Below are 24,660 nucleotides of genomic sequence, written 5' to 3'. Positions count from 1 at the left end.
TCATCAATTAGAAGTATCCATGTTTTAATTTATACAGATAGTAACATTATTCTGGAAAAGACGCCATCAGTCTGAGTCTGGATCCATGGGTCCCAAATACCTCGGAAGATTTCAAGAGAGTCGGACTTGGTGGCTTTTTTTTTCGCATAGCATAATTAAATGTATCCGTCTTTTCACCTGGGTTATCGATAAGGTATTGGTTTTCCATTGCCCAGCTATGTGGTTTCTAGTTGCCATGGTAATATAATCTATAAGCTGACACATCTTACCATTGGCATTGATTGGCCTATCACCTAAAAGAAGTACCGTTGGTGGAAGGAGTTGTTCCTTTTTCAAGACAGTGTTAAGTAATTTAACTACATCCTTCCAAAGAGATTTCACTATGGGGCATGTCCACCAAGTGTGGAGCGTGTCTCCCACTTCATCACACCCCCTGAAGCATTTGTCTGGAACTGTATGTTAGATTTTGTGTAGGTAACTAGGGACATAATGAGTTCTATGGAATAATCTGAGGGCGGTTTCGGTAAGCGAGATTTGGTTACTTCCTTTTAAAATGTTTTCATAACATTTATACCATCTCTGAGGTGAAAGGGTAATTTGTAGATCTTCTTCCCATTGCTCCATAGTTTTTCATTTCAAGTCAACATTGGATTTATTGAATGTATTATATAAATCTGATATAAGGCCCTTTCCCAGAGGGTCGTGTAAGCACTTCAGTTCATAAGTAGTTGGTTTTGGATTTGGTGCATTAATAGTTAAGGTCTGCAAGAAGTGAAATATTTGTTCTAATCTGAAATTTTCAGACGTTGATACTTGTCGTTTTATAATGAATGTTTGTTTCGACCTTAATTTTAAGTGGTTAGTTAAACGCTGGTATCTAGTTATGTTATTTTGCTTCCACCAGGAGTGATTCCTGGATGCTACGCCCGGGGGGCACATGGGGTTATCAAACAGTCCCAAAAGTGGTGATGGTTGTGACTGTAGAGCAAATTGAAACCTGTTGGCTCTCCAAATCCGTAGTGAGTGGGATGTGTATGGTGAGTGTATAGCCAGGTCTTTTGGTAAAGGTCCGACAGCCCAAATGAGACTCTCCAGAGAGTAAGGTGCCAGATTTGAGCTTTCTATTTGAGGCCAGAGGGGCAGGTGTTGATCTGCATTCACGGCTGCCAATTGTGCAATCTGGACTGCTCTGTAATAATGAGCAAAATTCGGTAAAGAAACACTTCCCTGTCGTTTGTGTCTGAATAATATCTGTTGTGAAATACAAGTTTTTTTGTTATTCCATATAAAATGTCGTATGTGCGAGTGGAGTGTTCTAAAAGTCATGGAAGGTATCGGAATTGGCAGTGAACGAAATACATATAGAAATTGAGGCAGCCTTACCATTTTTATGGAATGAACTCTCCTTAAAAATTTGATTTTTTTTTTTAAAAGAGAACTGTAATAATCTACAAATAGAATGATATGCCAGAAAGTATTATGGTACTTGTTTTTATAAGCAGGTAGGAGAAAGTTGGATATGTTAATAAAAGCTATATCCTGAGAGTTGTTATCAATGATTAATGCTCTGAATTGGGGGAGCATATACCAGGATGGGGGAGCATATACCAGGATGGGGGAGCATATTCCAGGATCGGGGAGCATATACCATGATGGGGGAGCATATACCAGGATGGGGGAGCATATAACAGGATGGGGGAGCATATACCAGGATGGGGGAGCATATAACAGGATGGGGGAGCATATAACAGGATGGGGGAGCATATTCCAGGATGGGGGAGCATTTGGTTTCAGTCATGTGGTCGGCGGTGGTGCCAGTTCAGTAATTGCTCTGAGCATACAGAGCGGCCATTTTAACCGCACCCCCGGCCCTGAGCCAGCCTCATTGTTAAGCCAGTGTCAGTCAGGGTCAGGGGCCAGTTACAGGTGCCGCTCTGTGTACTCAGGGCATTGACTGAACCAGCGCCGCCCCCACTTTCATGACTGAAACCAAATGCTGGCGGGAAGTTTTTTTAAAAAATTTTCCTGCTGCATTCGGCTGCATGCAGGCGCCGGACAACATCATAACTCTATTAACCTGCAGATTAACCCCATATCTGCAGGTTAATAGTGCTATTTCTGATTGAATGATTCCTTTAATTTTGTAGTACAATACTTTAATAAAATGGCGCCAGAGTCAGAGCATGCGCATACTGCGCTATCCAGCACCATGTTATTGAAGACACTATATGCAAATTCACAGACACAGTGTCTTAAAAAAAATGGTGCCAGAAATGTGCCAATAAAAATGCTCGCCACCCGGGCGTAGATCGGGTTCAATAGCTAGTACTGTATATAGGGAGCTTTTGGCATGATCATATTATATATAGGGAGCTATGGGAACCATCATACTGTATCTAGGGAAGTTGTGGGGATAGCATACTGTATATATGGAGTCAGATAGCACTTAAAGGGAATCTGTCAGCAGGTGCTATTTAATCTGAGAGTAGCATAATATAGGGGCAAGGGTCTTATTCTTGGGATGTGTCACTTGCTCAGCAGTTTGCTGTAGTTTTAATACAATCAGTGTTTTATCAGAAAGAAATTATCTCTGCGGGACTAGGTGTCTCATGCCAGGCAGTCCAGACAATCTGCTTATTCCCACCCCCACCACTCCCACTGCATATACGAGAGCTGTGGGGACATCATACTATATTCTAGGGAGCTGTGGTGCCCCCGTACTGCATATTTGGAACTGTGTTGACATCATACTCTATTTAGGGATCCGTGGTGCTCCTCTACTGCATACAGGGGAGCTGTGGTGATATAATACTCTATATAGGGTAGCTGTGGGGACATGAAACCATATATAGGGGGGCTTTTTCCACCATACTGAATATAGGGAGCTGTGGGGGCCATCATACTGTATATAGGGTATTTGTGTGGGCAACATACTGCATATAGGAGAGATGTGGGCTCTCATACTATATATAGGGTGCTGGGGGACATCACACTGTATTTAGAGAGCTATGATGGCCAACATACAGCATGTAGAGAGCTGTGGGCCATCATACTGTGTGCTGGGGTCACTCTGGAGTCATCAGATTGTGTTCATATTGGGGAATTAGCTGTAGGCATATCATACTGTATGTTAGGGGAGCATTTTGGGGGCATAATACTTAAAGGGAGGAGAGAAATTGGTATTGTGGCAGATGAAAACACTAAGATTCTTCTCTCAGTAAATCACATTAAGGGCTTGTTTCCATTTGCGAGAAACACGTCCGTATCTCACATATGGAAACCAAGTTGTGGCGCCGGCACTCCAGAGCGGAGCGTGTGGCCGCATAGGAGCACATGGAGCTGCACAGCTCCGCTCCAAAGTGCCGGCGCCACAACTTGGTTTCCATATGTGAGATACGGACGTGTTTCTCGCAAATGGAAACAAGCCCTAATGGCTTCTCCTGAATGAGAGTACAGTCTGACTAACATGCAGACTTTTTAATAGGTCATCAGGCTGGCACCTAATTATTCAATTAGACAGCCCATATAACATGTAACATCATTATGACATTTTGGTAGCTATGACAGATTTATTAGATCCAATTAGATTTAATTCCAAATAAATGTCATACTCATGATTCACAATATGGAGCTATTTGTGATATATAGTTTTTCTTTGCTGTCTCATCAATATCCTCAATGATGTTGTAATTACAGTATATATATATATATATATATATATATATATATATATATATATATATATTTTTTTTTTTTTATTGACAGCGCCACCCTCTGGTGCAATAATCTGGGAGAGTTGAGCTGTCAATCAAGCAATGGATAGGAGTGATGCAGTGCAATGCTCCGCCCTGAATGTAGCTCTAGCCTCATTAGCATATACATTCAGGGCAGGATTTCTCGCATTGGAGCAGCACTTATGGGACATACCTTTATCTAATAACTTGTATTTTCAAGACCTTCATAGCCATGGGTTCTGTTGGGGAGGGGACAGGTTTTTTTCTAAAGTATTTGACAGATTGTGTGTTAGATCATACCTCTCTATATCGAACTCTCCTACTGTTTGGCTTCCTGTCCTGTATATTTGAAGCTGCAAGTCACGGTGCTTCTCTTTTGTAGACAGATAATCTATTTCCAACATCTCTATGCAGGATTTGAAGTTTTGGAAAACCTACACCAAAGCAAAAAAAGATTAAAAAAAAGTCTAAATACAGTTAGAAAATGATCCTACAATGTCCATTATGTTCAGGTTTTTTAAACGAGGTTTCATCCAGATTTCTTTGAAAGTGATAAGGCTACTTTATCATGCCTGCTACAGCTTCAATAGCTCCATCGATCCCCAATATGATCTATGTAGGGGTTCAGCCAAACTGCAGGAAGTCCAAAAGGACCCTAAAATGTATCCGTAGTATGGCCATTTAAACCAGACTTGTGATGCAATGGCGGTACTAGAGCGTTCAATATTAGGATACTGGCCCATTATATGCCAATGCCAATGCCAATGATTGTCAAATGTGTAAATCTAGAAGAGGGGAACAGAGCGCACAATTGGGTGATACCCTATGGAGGGAGAGTAGGGGAGTACTTTTTGTGCTCACCTGGTGGAGGTGCGACAGGCACAACTCCTATGTAGGGATGAAGAAAAACAGCTGCTGCTGCCCCGAGGTTGGAGGATAAATCCTCCAGGGGATATTGGATCCAGTTGGATGAACATGTAGATGGGCTGCGCTGCTGGAGTAAATCACAAATGATGATGACAATAAGGGTTTTCATTCACGACGAGTTTAAACGCCGCTTCGGCATCTTTATCAAGTGACCAAAGCAAATGTGACATTGGTTTTCTCACTTGATAAAGATGCGACGTTGAAATGCGTTATGAATACAAAATCTTATTCTCATCATCACTTCTGAAGAATTGATTTACTCCAGCAGCGCAGCCCACCTACATGTCCATCCAACTGGATCCAATGATTGCCCACTGAGCATTTGTAAAAACGATCAGATTACTGGTCCGTCTAGACAAGCCAGCATTCACCCGACAAAAGGGTAAAATGCTAATTTGTCAATAAAAATCATTGTTTTTTTTTGTCCTATGTAAGGGCGCAGTTAGCCATATAAATCGGAACAAGATCGGAATGGAGTGCACGGACTAGCCAATGGCTCTCCCAATCCAAACATGACAGCTTCGTGTATTTCTAGGCAGCTGTCACTTTTGGGTTGGGAGAGCCGCCGCCCAATCCAAGCATTGCAATTTGATCTCTGTACGATTTATATGGTCGTCTGACTGCACCCTAAAGAGCATCAATATTTGAAAGGCAAGTAAGGCACTCCAAGATTTGTAGGATGCTCGGATAGGGTCTACAATCGAAGGAAAGAAACTGGAACCCCAAATTCAAAGAGCAAATTAGATTTATTATGTACAGTCCAGTAATGTGCAAAGAATGTTCTGATATTTCACTCAATAGGATCTTTCTCAAACATGCACAAAGTTGCTGGGACTCAGGGTGTGTAGCATGCTGCAAGGGTGCTATAGAAATGCGACCATCGTCGCTGTAGAAGAAGCAGCTTTCTCTGTGTCGCCAATGACATGATCCCATATAGGGACAGAGCGTTACCATTAGTGATCATTACGTCTCCATTCCTGTTTTCTCAAGTCAGTAAACAACCAACGACCAGCTTGTATATAGCCAACAGGCAGACGTTTAACAGCCTGGCTTGGTCCGTCTAAATGGGTCATTACTGTAGTATTCTGCATTTGTATGCATCAAAATAAAGTAATAAACAGTAAGTCAGATTTTCATATTAAGAAAACAAATACAAAATTAGAGCAGGACACCAGCCAACATCTGACTGCGTCAACAGGAGTGTTTCATCTATTTATATGGATTAACAAGATCTATATCTGACCTGTAACTGCAAACAACTGACTACACATAGACGCCCAGAGGAAACAGTGCAGAAAAGTAAATGTAGCTTTTTCCATAGCAGATCTTGTGGAAATACACAAGAAAACACTGCTGGATATTCAGGCCACTAATTACAGTATATGCACAACTTCGTAGCCAAAAGTGGAGAATAATGATAGAGAGATACTGAAGAGGACATTGCATCAATTACTTTGAAAAAAAGAAAAAGGAGAAACAAATTACAGAGCCAGTGTAGAAAGCAGACTGTAGGTATGGCATCACATTCTTCTAGAATTATATCGCAGTCTTTTGGAACCACTTTTACAATATCCAGTTTCAGGATTTTCCCACAAGTTGTAGCACTGCTGCTTTTACACTTTGTCATAATTTATACCTAAAGGAGCCAAGAGGTAGAAGTGGGACAAGAAGCCAAAAAATATTTGAAAAGTTCTGGACTCCTTGGGTCAGTATTCCTCCACATGATGGTGCAGCGCCCCAGAGTCCTGGTCGTTGCAGTACTATGGCTCAGCCACTAAGGGGAGCTATGGTACGTTCGATGGCACTGAAGGAGTTCATCTGACCAGGTATCACAGACACCAATACATTTCACAGTCGGGCCTCCAGGGGGAGCTAAGGGTTCTATTCATTAGGCCACTCCTCACATACTGGTAAAACTGGGGGTCAGGCAGGAAGTTAGAGAGAAAGCTGACTGGATATGAACCAGGCAACACCTTGGGCAGAGGGTGTTGCAGGAGAGGATTCGGTAGGGCCTCTGTCAGGTTTGGGACCCTGATGGAGACCTGGCTACAAGAAAGAAAGTAACGGGACCGTGCCTGCACTGAGAAGCGGCGGTGCCCTAAGGAAGGACTAGAAGAGAGATATATTGTGCTGAGTGAGAAACGAGATCGAAGCAATAGGAGAATACCAGTAGGGGTGATGCTGTGAGAAGGGGGCAACATCCTACTGAGGCGCACTACCGGTGGCCGGAACGCCGAGGGAGTATTTCAATAGACAGCTTCAAGCAATACTCTAAACAGCGGCAGGACAGTCAGTCTCAGGCGGGCTGTCTCATCTAAATCACCTATGAAGTCTTGGGAGGCAATTGTGGGAGAGGGGCGTCTCTAGGGTCCCGGAAGAACTCCAGGCCTACCCGTCAAACGGGTGCCGTTCTAACTGTAACATCAGGAAGGGACGGATGATTAGCAGAAGATCAGTTAATCGAGTTGTTGTGAGGGAACTTAAGAAACAGACACAACAGTTGTGGGGTACTTTCCGTAAGCATAGCAGGGAAGGACTACAACACATAGCGCTAAGAAGGAAGGCACTGATTTCCACCTGTGAAGTGAACTCTGGAGGTGCCATTGGACCGGCCGGACTTGCGCAGCCTGGTGAACCATATTCTGGACTGAGGACTCAGAGATCTCCAGTAAAGAGGTAAAGAGACTGCAACCTGGTGTCCTCGTTATTTACCGCGACCTGCACCCCACAACTGCACCGCTACACCACCACTTATTGCACCGGACGTCCCCCACTGACGGACAGGGCCACGGACCGGGTCTAGCCACCGTGACAACCCCAGAACTGAACAGAGACTCCCAGAGGCCCGGCTCCGGGTATCCCTCGGCCCTGCGGCGGTGTGGGGGCGCTCCAAACTTGGCGTCACGAACAGGATCTACTTAAGCCTGAAGAATCAGGTCATGTGTGCCTTGGAACTGTGATTTATCGTGCTTGGACTGTGCTTTATTACAAGGACTGTGTGTTGCCACTTGCCGCCAGAAGTTCCCGCCAAAACCGCCGCCATTACAGCGCTAAGGAGAGCGCAGGAGAAGAAGAAGGGCGTGGAAGTGGGCGTGAACAAGCTGAAGAGCGCGAAAGACAATGGCCGCCCAGTCTAAATATCTCGGCCCCTTGAGGACGTGTCCGTCAGCAGCCGAGATCCGCCTCCTGATCCTTAATGGTGGGCAGAGACAACGAAAACGAAACCGCCCACGAAGAAGAGAGCGGGAAAAGGACCAGGAAGAAGGAGCGAGCAACATGGATGCCACCATGGCCAGCCGCCCGGAGCCGGAGCGTGGGGTCGGAGCCGAGGACTCCCCCAGCTACCCGGAGAGGCACCGCAGCCAGACCTCCACAGTTGACGCTGACCTCCTGCAGACCGGAGCGGACGGGCTGATCCATCAACCCCGGCGGATGCAGCTGAGCACTGAGGCCGGGTGGAAGAAGACCATCATCGGGAGCCTCGCCAGACGTCTGTCGGCAGCCTCGTCTGGTCCGGAGCAAGAAAGAAGTTCCAGCGCTCCGAAGCCAGAAAGCAAGGCCCTGCCGGAAAGCGAGGTGCTGCAAGCAGAGATGACAGCGTCGCAGCACAAGGCCCTGCAGCCAGCGTTCCAGACCCCAGCGGAGACGGAGCAGACCGGCACCGGAGGAACCGCATCTGAAGCAGGTAGGAAGAGCCACCCTGCCCTGACGACCGACACCACTCCAGTGACTGCTAGTGCCACAGCTGCTGACTCCGTTCCAGTGACTGATCTTGCAGCATCCGCTACCTCTGCTGCAGCAGATGCCCATACTCAAGCTGCGCAGACCTCCATCGCTGCGCATGATTTAATCGTACATGAAAGACGGATTAACGGCGTTTGTCCAGCACTGGGTGTAACCCTGGACCTCACTTTGCCCAGGCCAAGAAGGGTTAAGTGCCAGGTGCAGCCCTGGAAGCCGTCCAACTAAGCCTCGGAAACCTGAAACTGTAAATAGTTAACTGTTTATTTCCTTGCTATTTTGCTCCTAAAACCCGTCCTGGGTTTACTCTTAAAGGGATCCCTTTGTTTACCCGGGATCCCTATTGCTTTTTATTTTTGCTTTCACTTTCATTCTTGCTTTTTTGTTCCACAATGTTATAAGAACTGCCGTAATCATGAACAGTGCATGATACAAACTTCCTGTATATAGTTTGCACCTTCTTAAAGGCGCTTCCTACTGGTCTTACTTGGAAAGAGACTCTTTGCGAAGATACCATACCGGAGCCTTTGCTGAGTAAGGACTGGTAGCCTGAGGAGATACGCTACCTCATAAAGACTCGATCCTCTCTTAAAGGGGATGCTCAACTGTGTACTTATGAGTGATACTGTTTTAGAACAGTAATGTGATGATAATGCTTATATGTTGAAGTTACTTGTATTGAACTAGTTGGCTGTAAGACAAAGAAATGTTGATAATGTCCTTTAGAAGAAAGAATGAGAGCTAGAAGAAAGATGCAGTAGGCCCGTAGGGGTAGACACAGTGTCCTGCATAGTCGGTAGTAAGAAGAGTAAAGATGGAAGTTCGATATTTAATAATGTTGATAGAAAAAGGGGGGATAGAAGGTAGACCCTGAGTCCTCCATAAGAAGTTAGTTATTGTAAGAAGAAGAGTTAATAACGTGATACCGGGGACAGAGAGTGAACCCGTAGGGGTTAGGTGGTAGGTCCTCTTAGGAGCCATATGTAGATGGCTCAGTGTTCTCAAACCCGAAAGTGTGTTATGTTCTATACCATGTATAGTAGTTGAAAAGACAGAAGGCTCGGGCTGAAAGGAGCGGTCCTGTAAGAAAGGAGAGGCAGTAGGTCTGGCGCCGATAGGACAGGCGGTCCTGCAGATTAAAGAAGGAGAATGTAAAGTTAAATTTGCCTTATAATGTGATTATAAGAAGGTCTTTAATGGATGCCGAGTGTACGTCCTTAAGGGCAATGTTAAATTATTGCTCTAGAATTTATACTAAGTAGAATGCCCGGTTGGGTAACAGGAGTTATTTATAGCCTGTAATTTATAATGTTTAATGTTTAACCATGTTTTGTAACGTTCAAGTGTCCTCACCTCCCATAAAGGGAAGCTCTGTTCAAGTATACTTATTTGTTGTGAAATTGGATTTTGGGCTCCCCCGGTGGCCACTGGTGGAATTGAACTGGTGTGCATCATCCTCTCTGTTCACCTGTTTCCATCAGGATGTGGGAGTCGCTATTTAGCCTTGCTCCTCTGTCACTTCCATGCCGGTCAACATTGTAATCAGAAGCCTTTCTGTGCATGTTCCTGCTGCTAGACAACTCCCAGCTAAGTTGGACTTAGTCCTTGTTTGTTTTTGCATTTTGTTCCAGTTCACAGCTGTAGTTTCGTTTCTGTGTCTGGAAAGCTCTTGTGATCTGAAATTGCCACTCTGATGTTATGAGTTAATACTAGAGTCTTAAAGTAATTTCAGGATGGTATTTTGATAGGGTTTTCAGCTGACCATGAAAGTGCCCTTTCTGTCTTCCTGCTATCTAGTAAGCGGACCTCAATTTTGCTAAACCTATTTTCATACTACGTTTGTCATTTCATCTAAAATCACCGCCAATATTTGTGGGGGCCTCTGTCTGCCTTTCGGGGAAATTTCTCTAGAGGTGAGCCAGGACTATATTTTCCTCTGCCAGGATTAGTTAGTCCTCCGGCCGGCGCTGGGCGTCTAGGGATAAAACGCAGGCTACGCTACCCGGCTACTGTTAGTTGTGCGGCAGGTTTAGTTCATGGTCAGTTTAGTTTCCATCCTTCCAAGAGCTAGTTCGTATGTTTGCTGGGCTATGTTCTCTTGCCATTGAGAACCATAACAGTTTGACCGGCCAAAAAGGGTTAAATTAATTGACAGAGAAAGGAGAGAAAAGAGAAGTCTGCTGAAGATTTTTTTTTTTTTTTCTCAGTTCTGAGTGTGCTTGTAATTGAATCTCTTGCAAGTCTGCCTATATTGCAGCCTTTCTCTCTCTCTCTCCTTCTAATCCTGGAATAGCTCTGTGTTCACCTGTTTAAAATGGATATTCAGAGTTTAGCTGCAGGTTTGAATAATCTCACCACGAAAGTTCAAAACTTACAAGATTTTGTTGTTCATGTTCCTATATCTGAACCTAGAATTCCTTTGCCTGAATTTTTCTCGGGGAATAGATCTTGCTTTCAAAATTTCAAAAATAATTGCAAGTTGTTTTTGTCCCTGAAATCTCGCTCTGCTGGAGATCCTGCTCAGCAGGTCAGGATTGTGATTTCTTTGCTCCGGGGCGACCCTCAGGATTGGGCTTTTGCATTGGCTCCAGGGGATCCTGCGTTGCTCAATGTGGATGCGTTTTTTCTGGCCTTGGGGTTGCTTTATGAGGAACCTCAGTTAGAACTTCAGGCGGAAAAGGCCTTGATGTCCCTATCTCAGGGGCAAGACGAAGCTGAAATATACTGCCAGAAATTCCGTAAATGGGCTGTGCTTACTCAGTGGAATGAGTGCGCCCTGGCGGCGAATTTCAGAGAGGGTCTCTCTGATGCCATTAAGGATGTTATGGTGGGGTTCCCTGTGCCTGCGGGTCTGAATGAGTCCATGACAATGGCTATCCAGATCGATAGGCGTCTGCGGGAGCGCAAACCTGTGCACCATTTGGCGGTGTCTACTGAGAAGACGCCAGAGAATATGCAATGTGATAGAATTCTGTCCAGAAGTGAACGGCAGAATTTTAGACGAAAAAATGGGTTGTGCTTCTATTGCGGTGATTCAACTCATGTTATATCAGCATGCTCTAAGCGTACTAAGAAGCTTGATAAGTCTGTTTCAATTGGCACTTTACAGTCTAAGTTTATTCTATCTGTGACCCTGATTTGTTCTTTATCATCTATTACCGCGGATGCCTATGTCGACTCTGGCGCCGCTTTGAGTCTTATGGATTGCTCCTTTGCCAAACGCTGTGGGTATGATTTGGAGCCTCTTGAAACTCCTATACCCCTGAAGGGGATTGACTCCACCCCATTGGCTAGCAATAAACCACAATACTGGACACAAGTAACTATGCGGATTAATCCGGATCACCAGGAGATTATTCGCTTTCTTGTGCTGTATAACCTACATGATGTGTTGGTGCTTGGATTGCCATGGCTGCAATCTCATAACCCAGTCCTTGACTGGAAAGCTATGTCTGTGTTAAGCTGGGGATGTAAGGGGACGCATGGGGACGTACCTGTGGGTTCCATTTCATCATCTATTCCCTCTGAGATTCCTGAATTCTTGACTGAATATCGTGACGTTTTTGAAGAACCTAAGCTTGGTTCATTACCTCCGCACCGGGAGTGCGATTGTGCCATAGATTTGATTCTGGGTAGTAAATACCCTAAGGGTCGTTTATTTAATCTGTCTGTGCCTGAACATGCTGCTATGCGAGAATATATAAAGGAGTCCTTGGAAAAGGGACATATTCGTCCTTCGTCATCTCCCTTAGGAGCCGGTTTTTTCTTTGTGGCTAAGAAAGATGGCTCTTTGAGGCCGTGCATTGATTATCGGCTTTTGAATAAAATCACGGTTAAATATCAATATCCGTTGCCACTGCTGACTGATTTGTTTGCTCGCATAAAGGGGGCCAAGTGGTTCTCTAAGATAGATCTTCGTGGGGCGTATAATTTGGTGCGAATTAAGCAGGGGGATGAGTGGAAAACCGCATTTAATACGCCCGAGGGCCACTTTGAGTATTTGGTGATGCCTTTTGGTCTTTCAAATGCCCCTTCAGTCTTTCAGTCCTTTATGCATGACATTTTCCGTGATTATTTGGATAAATTTATGATTGTGTATCTGGATGATATTTTGATTTTTTCGGATGACTGGGACTCTCATGTCCAGCAGGTCAGGAGGGTTTTTCAGGTTTTGCGGTCTAATTCCTTGTGTGTGAAGGGTTCTAAGTGCGTTTTTGGGGTTCAAAAGATTTCCTTTTTGGGATATATTTTTTCCCCCTCTTCCATCGAGATGGATCCTGTCAAGGTTCAGGCTATTTGTGATTGGACGCAACCCTCTTCTCTTAAGAGTCTTCAGAAATTTTTGGGCTTTGCTAACTTTTATCGTCGATTTATTGCTGGTTTTTCTGATGTTGTTAAACCATTGACTGATTTGACTAAGAAGGGTGCTGATGTTGCTGATTGGTCCCCTGCTGCTGTGGAGGCCTTTCGGGAGCTTAAGCGCCGCTTTTCTTCCGCCCCTGTGTTGCGTCAGCCTGATGTTGCTCTTCCTTTTCAGGTTGAGGTCGACGCTTCTGAAATCGGAGCTGGGGCGGTTTTGTCGCAGAGAAGTTCCGATTGCTCCGTGATGAGACCTTGTGCTTTTTTCTCGCGTAAATTTTCGCCCGCCGAGCGGAATTATGATGTTGGGAATCGGGAGCTTTTGGCCATGAAGTGGGCTTTTGAGGAGTGGCGTCATTGGCTTGAGGGGGCTAGACATCAGGTGGTGGTATTGACTGACCACAAAAATCTAATTTATCTTGAGTCCGCCAGACGCCTGAATCCTAGACAGGCGCGCTGGTCGTTGTTTTTCTCTCGGTTTAATTTTGTGGTGTCCTACCTGCCGGGTTCTAAGAATGTTAAGGCGGATGCCCTTTCTAGGAGTTTTGAGCCTGATTCCCCTGGTAATTCTGAACCTACAGGTATCCTTAAGGATGGAGTGATATTGTCTGCCGTTTCTCCAGACCTGTGGCGGGCCTTGCAGGAGTTTCAGGCGGATAGACCTGATCGTTGCACACCTGGTAGACTGTTTGTTCCTGATGATTGGACCAGTAAAGTCATTTCTGAGGTTCATTCTTCTGCGTTGGCAGGTCATCCTGGAATCTTTGGTACCAGGGATTTGGTGGCAAGGTCCTTCTGGTGGCCTTTCCTGTCTCGAGATGTGCGAGGCTTCGTGCAGTCTTGTGACGTTTGTGCTCGGGCCAAGCCTTGTTGTTCTCGGGCTAGTGGATTGTTGTTGCCCTTGCCTATCCCGAAGAGGCCCTGGACGCACATCTCGATGGATTTTATTTCGGATCTTCCTGTTTCTCAGAAGATGTCTGTCATCTGGGTGGTGTGTGATCGTTTCTCTAAGATGGTCCATTTGGTTCCCCTGCCTAAGTTGCCTTCTTCTTCCGAGTTGGTTCCTCTGTTTTTTCAAAATGTGGTCCGTTTGCATGGTATTCCGGAGAATATCGTTTCTGACAGAGGTACCCAATTCGTGTCTAGATTTTGGCGAGCATTCTGTGCTAGGATGGGCATAGATTTGTCTTTCTCGTCTGCTTTCCATCCTCAGACTAATGGCCAGACCGAGCGGACGAATCAGACCTTGGAGACATATTTGAGGTGTTTTGTGTCTGCAGATCAGGATGATTGGGTTGCTTTTTTGCCTTTAGCGGAGTTTGCCCTCAATAATCGGGCCAGTTCTGCCACCTTGGTGTCTCCCTTTTTCTGTAATTCGGGGTTTCATCCTCGATTTTCTTCTGGTCAGGTGGAATCTTCGGATTGTCCTGGAGTGGATGCTGTGGTGGAGAGGTTGCATCAGATTTGGGGGCAGGTAGTGGACAATTTGAAGTTGTCCCAGGAGAAGACTCAGCTTTTTGCCAACCGCCGGCGTCGGGTTGGTCCTCGGCTTTGTGTTGGGGACTTGGTGTGGTTGTCTTCTCGTTTTGTCCCTATGAGGGTTTCTTCTCCCAAGTTTAAGCCTCGGTTCATCGGCCCGTACAAGATATTGGAGATTCTTAACCCTGTGTCCTTCCGTTTGGACCTCCCTGCATCTTTTTCTATTCATAGGGCTCATCCTGATCGCCCTGGTGGTTCTGGTGAGGGTTCGGTGCCCCCTCCTTGAGGGGGGGGTACTGTTGTGAAATTGGATTTTGGGCTCCCCCGGTGGCCACTGGTGGAATTGAACTGGTGTGCATCATCCTCTCTGTTCACCTGTTTCCATCAGGATGTGGGAGTCGCTATTTAGCCTTGCTCCTCTGTCACTTCCATGCCGGTCAACATTGTAATCAGAAGCCTTTCTGTGCATGTTCCTGCTGCTAGACAACTCCCAGCTAAGTTGGACTTAGTCCTTGTTTGTTTTTGCATTTTGTTCCAGTTCACAGCTGTAGTTTCGTTTCTGTGTCTGGAAAGCTCTTGTGATCTGAAATTGCCACTCTGATGTTATGAGTTAATACTAGAGTCTTAAAGTAATTTCAGGATGGTATTTTGATAGGGTTTTCAGCTGACCATGAAAGTGCCCTTTCTGTCTTCCTGCTATCTAGTAAGCGGACCTCAATTTTGCTAAACCTATTTTCATACTACGTTTGTCATTTCATCTAAAATCACCGCCAATATTTGTGGGGGCCTCTGTCTGCCTTTCGGGGAAATTTCTCTAGAGGTGAGCCAGGACTATATTTTCCTCTGCCAGGATTAGTTAGTCCTCCGGCCGGCGCTGGGCGTCTAGGGATAAAACGCAGGCTACGCTACCCGGCTACTGTTAGTTGTGCGGCAGGTTTAGTTCATGGTCAGTTTAGTTTCCATCCTTCCAAGAGCTAGTTCGTATGTTTGCTGGGCTATGTTCTCTTGCCATTGAGAACCATAACACTTATTGTTATTTGCACTCAACAAAAATTGTATGTCTTTTTGCTAACCTGTATTGTTGTTTTCTTCCCAGTCCCGGAGTACTGTGTTTAACCAGGGGGGAGTGCAGCGCCCCAGAGTCCTGGTCGTTGCAGTACTATGGCTGAGCCACTAAGGGGAGCTATGGTACGTTCGATGGCACCGAAGGAGTTCATCTGACCAGGTATCACAGACACCAATACATTTCACAGTCGGGCCTCCAGGGGGAGCTAAGGGTTCTATTCATTAGGCCACTCCTCACATACTGGTAAAACTGGGGGTCAGGCAGGAAGTTAGAGAGAAAGGTGACTGGATATGAACCAGGCAACACCTTGTGGCAGAGGGTGTTGCAGGAGAGGATTCGGTAGGGCCTCTGTCAGGTTTGGGACCCTGATGGAGACCTGGCTACAAGAAAGAAAGTAACGGGACCGTGCCTGCACTGAGAAGCGGCGGTGCCCTAAGGAAGGACTAGAAGAGAGATATATTGTGCTGAGTGAGAAACGAGATCGAAGCAATAGGAGAATACCAGTAGGGGTGATGCTGTGAGAAGGGGGCAACATCCTACTGAGGCGCACTACCGGTGGCCGGAACGCCGAGGGAGTATTTCAATAGACAGCTTCAAGCAATACTCTAAACAGCGGCAGGACAGTCAGTCTCAGGCGGGCTGTCTCATCTAAATCACCTATGAAGTCTTGGGAGGCAATTGTGGGAGAGGGGCGTCTCTAGGGTCCCGGAAGAACTCCAGGCCTACCCGTCAAACGGGTGCCGTTCTAACTGTAACATCAGGAAGGGACGGATGATTAGCAGAAGATCAGTTAATCGAGTTGTTGTGAGGGAACTTAAGAAACAGACACAACAGTTGTGGGGTACTTTCCGTAAGCATAGCAGGGAAGGACTACAACACATAGCGCTAAGAAGGAAGGCACTGATTTCCACCTGTGAAGTGAACTCTGGAGGTGCCATTGACCGGCCGGACTTGCGCAGCCTGGTGAACCATATTCTGGACTGAGGACTCAGAGATCTCCAGTAAAGAGGTAAAGAGACTGCAACCTGGTGTCCTCGTTATTTACCGCGACCTGCACCCCACAACTGCACCGCTACACCACCACTTATTGCCGGACGTCCCCCACTGACGGACAGGGCCACGGACCAGGTCTAGCCACCGTGACAACCCCAGAACTGAACAGAGACTCCCAGAGGCCCGGCTCCGGGTATCCCTCGGCCCTGCGGCGGTGTGGGGGCGCTCCAATGGCACACTTAGACTGGCTAGGACAAGCTGGTGAAGACCACCCCGCATGTCGCTTTACCTTCATCTTATCTGTTCTATGTTTCTTTAGTTAGAAGTTAAAATAAAGAAAATGTAGCATAAGCAATCCTACTCATAAACAATGTATCAATACACATTGTGTTCTTAAAAGGTTTGACTGGTCACACCGCACCATATGAGATCATTGGAGTTCGATACACGCCACCCCCCACCGATCAGCTGAAAATATCTCTGCCATTAGCCGGATCTGAAAACATGGAACAGTGTAGTGGCCGCTGCTGGTTACCACAGAACAGCTCCTATTGCTTTGTATATGAACTGTTCTGGAATAACCAGCAGTGACCTCTACACATAGAATGGAGCTGTGCTGTGCAGCTCTGACCTACGAGTTTACATCTGGCCTCCACTGGAACAAATAACAGCTGGTCGGTGAAGTTCCATATGACGGACCCCCATTAATCTGACACTGAGAGGTCATAATTATGGTGCAACATGACAACCTCCTTAATCACCATGGCTTCTTTAGCCTCTTTCTGCAAAGCAGTTTTTCCATATGGTAAAGAAGCTACATTTTACTGGTTTGCCTAAGGGCTTGTGCAGACGGCCATATTTTCGGTCCAATGCATGCCCGATTTTTATCCCTTATTCGGATTGCACTCTGGCATGCAAGTCAATGAGTCCGTGAAAAACATCTGAGTGCAGTACAATTTCCGCGGACTGACAGAATGGAGAAGACAGAGAAATTATTTTTTCCATCTTCTCATCCAAGAGAAGCAGATCACACTCTTATCAAACGGAGAGCATGAACCAGAGCCTGGTGGTCCGACTGCAATCAAGTATGGTTTACTCTGAAAGGCTGCGGTGTGTACACAGGCGTGTGCATAGAGAGAGACCTGTCAATCAACTGGAGCGGGGTGGGGCAAACAATAGAACGGGTCACATCTTCCTATAGTCCTCTGCTGGCTTTTTCAAACTATGTCTTCCCTGAAACTCCGCATCATGACTGACTGCCTTCACACAACGAGGCCTAATTTATGCTGTCTGTGGCTCAGGCAACATGGATCTAACGACAGCTTACCTTGATCTGAAAAAACAGATCAGACTAGAGCATAAGGCAATATTACCCGTGGACCATCCTTCATGGAAGTAAATATTCAGCAGACATTGCAAGTGATGGGGGGTAAAATGTTGAAATAAAGTAGATTCTCTCCATGGCATATAAGTGTAGACACACCACAACACAAAGCACAACCACTGCAAACCAAAGCACCACAACTTTTACCAGGAGCTGTTCCTTTCTAGACAACACCTTCTTGCAAAGACTATCAGAAAAGCTTTCCATCTGTAAAACAACAATCATATTGTGTTTGTATGCTCGCAGATGGTGAAAAATATTATTACACAGATTACATAATACATTTATAGAGAAGCAGTCAGGGAAAAAAACAGCAACAGCATTTACCGGTCTCTATTGTGGAATTATACAGCTACATACTATTATAATTGGAAGTGCAGCTCATGCACGAGAGCAGAGTAGTGACAGTGCGCTCACTACAGCTTTGCTTTATTTTCTTGTCCTTGATATATTTGGGGGTGCGCCCCTCCTTTCCTCCTTTGGGCTGTGCACCTTGCCTGATTAGCTTTCCACAGGCAGGTGTAAAACAGTCAGGCTCAGGTCCTTCTCTGTTCCCATTTTGCACATAGTGAGGTGAGATACTGGAGTTAGGGACTATCCCTGATTGGACACACCTTGTCGAGGTGGGATGGCTTTTACGCTTTTTTTTTAATAAAAAAATCTGTCAACTAAGTACCATATGTGATTTAAAATAATGACTAACATTTATTACCTACCGCAGGGTATTGCTTTTATTTTAGGTTGGTTGTGTTTTTTAGTGGTTACAGTGTGAATGTGCACCTATACATTACACTTACACCAATGGGTGTGCTGGCCCATGTTTTGGTTTTTTTTTATACTGAGCGCTGACTGATCACTGCCCCTGCACCACCCCCAGTGACAGAAACCGATGAGCTGCAGGGAGAAAAAAACTTAATTCTCTCCCTGCAGCCACCCTTCCAATAAGACTACTGCATATGTTTAACCCCATCCTGAGATATGACGTGCAGTTACATCATATGTCGGTGTTGGCAGATGATGGCTGATTTATGCAATCTCTGACAGCGGCATTAACATGCCAGGAGGGGGCGTGATTCCACGCGGATATCGGTGCTTGCCATGGCAATTCTCCTGTGAAAGGCAGCATTTATCCGGCATAGTTAGGAGATTGTGGCTATACACTGCGGTGCTGTAAGTGTTCCACCGCAGTGCATAATACAAACAATCGGGTGATCGCAGGTTCAAGTCCCCTGAGGAGACCATTATATATAGTGAAAAGAAAAATGTATGAGAAAAAATACACACATTCAAATCACCCCCCTTTTGTCTCATTAAAATACACATATTTGGTATCACTACATTTGTAAAAGCCCGATCTATCACATTATAAAATAGATTAATCTGATCGGTAAACGTCGTAATGAGAAAAAAATCAAAATGCCAGAATTACATTTTTTTTGCAGATGCAACATTACAATAAAATGCAATAAGAAGAGATCAAAACTTCATATCTACACCAAAATTATCAGTACAAATCTTCAGCTGAGGGCGCAGAAAATATGACCTCACACAGCCCTAGATCCTGATAATTGAAAGTGTTACAGGTCTCGAAAATGGCGACAGATACAAAAAAAATAGAAATTATTTAACCGGTATTTTGTTATTTTTTTTTATACAAATTTGCTAATTTTTTTCACCACTTAAATAAAAAAATATATATACAAGTTTGGGATTTCATAATCATACTGACCTGGAGAATCGTATCTCCAGATCACTTTTACCGTATACTGAACATGGTAAATAAAAAAAACAACACATTTGGAATTGCACTTTTTTTGCAATTTCAGCGCACTTGGAATATTGTTTCCCGCTTTCCAGTGCATCGCCTGATAAAATAAATTATATAATTCGAAAGCACAATCTGTCCAGCAAAAAATAAGCCCTCGTATGGTGATGTGGATGGAGGTATAAAAAAAGGTTATGGCTTATGGAAGAAGCAGAGGACATAACAAAAAAGATAGGAAATAGCCCAATCATGAAGGGGTTAAAACAGTATTTTCCTGCAGATCACCACTATTCCTGCAGGTGTATACCGGGTTTTATGCTGACAGGTGTCCTTTAAAATGAATTTCTCTAATTATTGTATTCTAGTGAGGTTATAGTCCTGGAAAAGGTGGGTAAAATATATTACGTCCTTGGCTTCTTAGCAATCCGCATGACAGGGTGCCAGTCAGAAGGGTTGTGTGCCGACCCCCTACATGAATCAGAACATTAATATCAATGTTCACCTCCTAGCACCCACCATATACATTATGTACATGATTCCAAGTGTATCGGGGCTTTAACAAGCAAAGGTTCGGATGTGGTGGATTTAAAAAATTGTCTATAGAGGAATATAATGGCAAAAAAATAACAAAATGGATAAATGGATATCTACTGCTCTGGTTCCACATTGCTCCGGTGGTCTACACTATGATAGGAATTGATGATGTCCCATTCTTCTGTCACATGACACCTGCAGCCAATCACAGGTATCGGTGTTGAGTTGACTATGTCCTCGGAAATCCCATGACCAAGATTGGGTTATCTTCCCTTGGGGTACCATACAATGGCACAAAGAAAGAAAAATGGAAGTTCCAGCAACTGCAGTACAAAAACAATTACAAATTCATTTTATTTGACAACCCCTGAAAATGTTCAGTCAGAACTTAGTGGTTTTGGAGGACGCATGGTCTACGCATTTCAAACCTGGAGGTTCTTGGTCATCCCACACTACGGCGCCATAAAAAATCCCACAAAATAACAAGCCTTCATTAAGCAATGTCAACGATAGAAAGAAGTTATGGCTCTCGGTAGGGGGATGAGAGAAATAGTATCAGAATATATATTTTTTAAGTAGGAAAAATCCTTCTTGTATTGACAGTATATAGATTTTCCTTCCTATAGACAGGATCAGATTAATAGGAGGCTAAAAAGGGAGAAGGTGCGGGGTAACTACTTCGAGGCCTTTACTAACTTTCTGCTAGCCCTGAGAGGTTCAGACCGGCCATACACCAACATTCATATGAAGCAGATATATTTCCTAATTACTTCATTTTTCAGTGTTTGGGCTTGCTCCATTAACAGTCCGGCCATCTTTTCTCCCTCAGTCGGTACCCGTGCACACTCCATGTTCTGTGCCTCCTCAGTGACTGCTTCCTCCAAACCAGATAGTTTAGGGTGACTTTCTGCAGAGAATACACAATAATTACATGATCTCTAAACTACTTAAATATAACCACTGTTTTATATATAAATTGAGTAGGTAGTTACCGTACTTAGATTTTAGCTATAGCTTTATCAAAATATTATTCTAAATCACAGATTAACATTTATCACTGCAACAAAAACCTATTTAGCGTGACATTACTATACTAATAATATAGGGGCAGAGTCCTTGGTTCCAGTGATGTGTCAATTATTGAGCTGCTTGCTGCAGATTTGATAAAATCATAGCTTTATTTGCTGCAGATCTACCAGTCCTCTGAATGCAGAGCTCTGTATAACCCCACCCACATCACTGATTGGCAGCTTTCTGTGTACACTGTGCATAGTCAGAAAGCAGCCAATCAGTGGTAGGGAGAGTGGTCGAACTACATGGCAGTAGGTTTATTAGTCCTCTAGTGATAATCTCCTGCTGATCAAACAGTGAATTGATAAAAACTACAGCAAGCAGCCCAGTGACACATCGTTGGATGCAAGACCTCTGTCTCTACGTTATGCTGCAGTCAGGTTAAAAGGCAAAAAGCTGGTGACAAATTCCTTTAAGAGAGGAATCCAGAGTAATGTGACATTTCAGCATACAAAAAAACTATTATCACATTTTTTTATTCTCAGTGTACATAAACTGATCCATTTAGAAGGACTATTGTATTCTGTTGCCTATAATGTGGGACTATTGTGCTGCTTCCAGCCTTCCTATCTCTATCTACATCAATAAATAAATGATTATCACATTTGTGTGAAATCGGAATAAAGAGAATAAAGGACTATACCTAGAAGTCCAAGGTAAAAAGTGTCACTTTGGTTCTGTTCATGTAGAAGACTGGAAGGAAACCATTCCAAAGCTGGTGGAGATATGGCGCTACCTTCACAATTGAAATCAGAATTGACTAAAATCTTAAAGAAAAAGAATATGATGGATAAAACAAAGGGTGATTTATACATGCAGGAAAATGTTTGACTTTGCTCTGACATAGAATCAGTAAAAGATCTCCCTTCACCCAATTACAGAATGACTATGGTCAGCTGCTATTGAATTTTTTCAGTCATTCATGAATGATTGCTAACTGGGCCTCCCAGGTTTAAAGCTTGGTGCAGATGTGATATTTGAGCTCTTTCCTTTCATCTGACAGGCCCGGATGGGTTACTAGTCAGGCTGCCGTCACACTAGCAGTATTTGGTCAGTATTTTACCTCAGTATTTGTAAGCCAAAACCAGGAGAGGAACAAATAGAGGAAAAGTATAATAGAAACATGTCACCACTTCTGTATTTATCACCCACTCCTAGTTTTGGCTTACAAATACTGATGTAAAATACTGACCAAATACAGATAGTGTGACGGCAGCCTCAGCCTTTACATGGATGATTTTCCCACAATTTAAGTTGATCGATGCGTCTTTACTAGTGTTGAGCGATACCGTCCGATACTTGAAAGTATCGGTATCGGAAAGTATCGGCCGATACCGGCAAAGTATCGGATCCAATCCGATACCGATACCCGATACCAATACAAGTCAATGGGACTCAAGTATCGGACAGTATTCCTGATGGTTCCCAGGGTCTGAAGGAGAGGAAACTCTCCTTCAGGCCCTGGGATCCATATTAATGTGTAAAAGAAAGAATTAAAATAAAAAATATTGCTATACTCACCTCTCCGACGCAGCCTGGAGCTTACCGAGGGAACCGGCAGCGTTGTTTGCTTAAAATTCGCGCGTTTCAATCCTAACTTACAGGACGTAATTTTAAAATGCGCGCTTGTCCTGCCTCCCGTGACGTCATGGCTTGTGATTGGTCGCGTCGCCCATGTGACCGCGACGCGACCAATCACAAAGCCGGAACGTAATTTTAAAATCCTGAAGGACCTAAAATTACGTCACGGCTTGCTGTGATTGGTCGCGTCGCGGCCACATGGGCGACGCGACCAATCACGTGACGTCACGGGAGGCAGGACATGCGCGCATTTTAAAATGCGCGCGTGTCCAGCCTCCCGTGACGTCACGGCTTGTGATTGGTCGCGTCGCCCATGTGACCGCGACGCGACCAATCACAAAGCCGGAACGTAATTTTAAAATCCTGAAGGACCTGAAATTACATCACGGCTTGCTGTGATTGGTCGCGTCGCGGCCACATGGGCGGCACGCGACCAATCACAAGCCGGGACTTCACGTAAGGAAGGAAACGCGCGAATTTTAAGCAAACAACGCTGCCGGTTCCCTCGGTGAGGTCCAGGCTGCGTCGGAGAGGTGAGTATAGCAATATTTTTTATTTTAATTCTTTATTTTACACATTAATGTTGTTTCGATACCGATACCCGATACCACAAAAATATCGGATCTCGGTATCGGTATTCCGATACAGCAAATATCGGCCGATACCCGATACTTGCGGTATCGGAATGCTCAACACTAGTCTTTACCTTCACATGTGACAATGACCGGAATGGACGTTCATACAAAAGATTGGGTGAACACCGGTTCCCCCTTTTGTCATACACTTTTCATCATTGCCAGCAACATATTCTATGTATAAGTAATTAATGTGCTCCCAATCAACAATAATTTTCATGCCTTCATAAAAAAATACACAAACAACCCATAAACACTAAAAGTTTGTTGTTCAATAACTGGACCTGATTTACATTGGGCAATGAATGGGCCTGAGTATTAAATCGGACGATCATTGACCTGTAGGACCTTATCACTCTTCAGGAGGAGAATCATCAGTAAGGAGATGGAAATGTTGCCCAAGTTTCCCCTTTGAAGAACAACTGTATTGTTATATTGTGTAATCTTGCGAGCAGGGCCCTCATTCCTCTTGGTATCTGTTTTGATCTATGTGTTTATTGTTATGCTGTAATGTCTATTGTCTGTACAAGTACCCTCTAAAATGTAAAGTGCTGCGGAATATGTCGGTGCTCTAAATAATAAAATTATTATTATTATTGTGTAATGTGAGTTGTGCTATGCATTAATGGTGTTGGTAATATGTGCTGTTAGACAGTAGGCAAAGTAAGAGTTAACGGTTGGGACTAGCCCAGAATGCGAAGAGCTAAGCTGAAGGGACAAGATACAGTTACTGTCAGAACATCAGATCGGGCCCAATGTGCGTAGAAAGAAAACCTAAGGTCTAGTGTGAGCAGCGATGCCTGACGTGGGTGTCCCTAATGTGAGAGGAGACAGAGAGAGAGAGATAGTGAGATCTTAGCGGAAAGTGGTAGAGAAGTGACTGAAGGAACAGAGTGACCGATCGGAGACAGGATGCATAGCAGTACTGCTCGGAGTTTATAACTCACAGAGGTAACGTGCCAAAAATATACAGAGTACGTAAGACAAAGAGTGCCCCTGTCAGGAGATCCAGAGCATCAGAGACAGAGAAGATAAGTAGCGGCCATACTGGCGATATAGTTCCCTAGAGGGAAAAGAAGATGCAGACCCACGGGGTGAGAATAGGACTCTTGCAGACTGGACTATAGTACTGAGCCGGGCTATGGTGAAGTAGAGAGGAACGTTGAAGATAGAGGATAGGCAAGTAAAGAGGAAGGAACTGAAACGGTGTGTGGAAAATGCTCCGTATTGTAAAGCACATGTTCATCAAGTTATGTGCCCCAAATCCCCCCAAGTTATTGTTGAGTAAAAAGTTTATTTTTGACTGGTGGTCAACTTCATTGAACTGTTTAATGCCTGGTCCTGGCCAACCCAAGTCCTCGGTTACAAGGGGCCTTCAAGAGCCTAGCACC

At 44.5% G+C, this 24,660-nt stretch overlaps 1 protein-coding gene across 1 annotated transcript in view; it reads right to left on the bottom strand.

Annotated features, from left to right (window-relative positions):
* Nucleotides 1-24,660, bottom strand: part of AKNAD1 (AKNA domain containing 1) — a 140,955-nt gene that overhangs the window by 65,258 nt on the left and 51,037 nt on the right. Inside the window, exons 3-5 of the mRNA XM_077278342.1 lie at nt 21,697-21,820; nt 20,753-20,889; nt 4,035-4,168 (exon numbers count right to left, since the gene is read on the bottom strand). Of these exons, the coding sequence (XP_077134457.1) occupies nt 4,035-4,168; nt 20,753-20,889; nt 21,697-21,820 (395 nt within the window). The remainder of the gene's footprint in view (nt 1-4,034; nt 4,169-20,752; nt 20,890-21,696; nt 21,821-24,660) is intronic.

The sequence above is a fragment of the Ranitomeya variabilis genome, chromosome 8 (assembly GCF_051348905.1).
Source record: "Ranitomeya variabilis isolate aRanVar5 chromosome 8, aRanVar5.hap1, whole genome shotgun sequence".
Classification (NCBI taxonomy): domain Eukaryota; kingdom Metazoa; phylum Chordata; class Amphibia; order Anura; family Dendrobatidae; genus Ranitomeya; species Ranitomeya variabilis.
The sequence above is the reverse complement of the archived record's forward strand: the minus strand, read 5'-3'. Positions and strand labels throughout refer to the sequence as shown.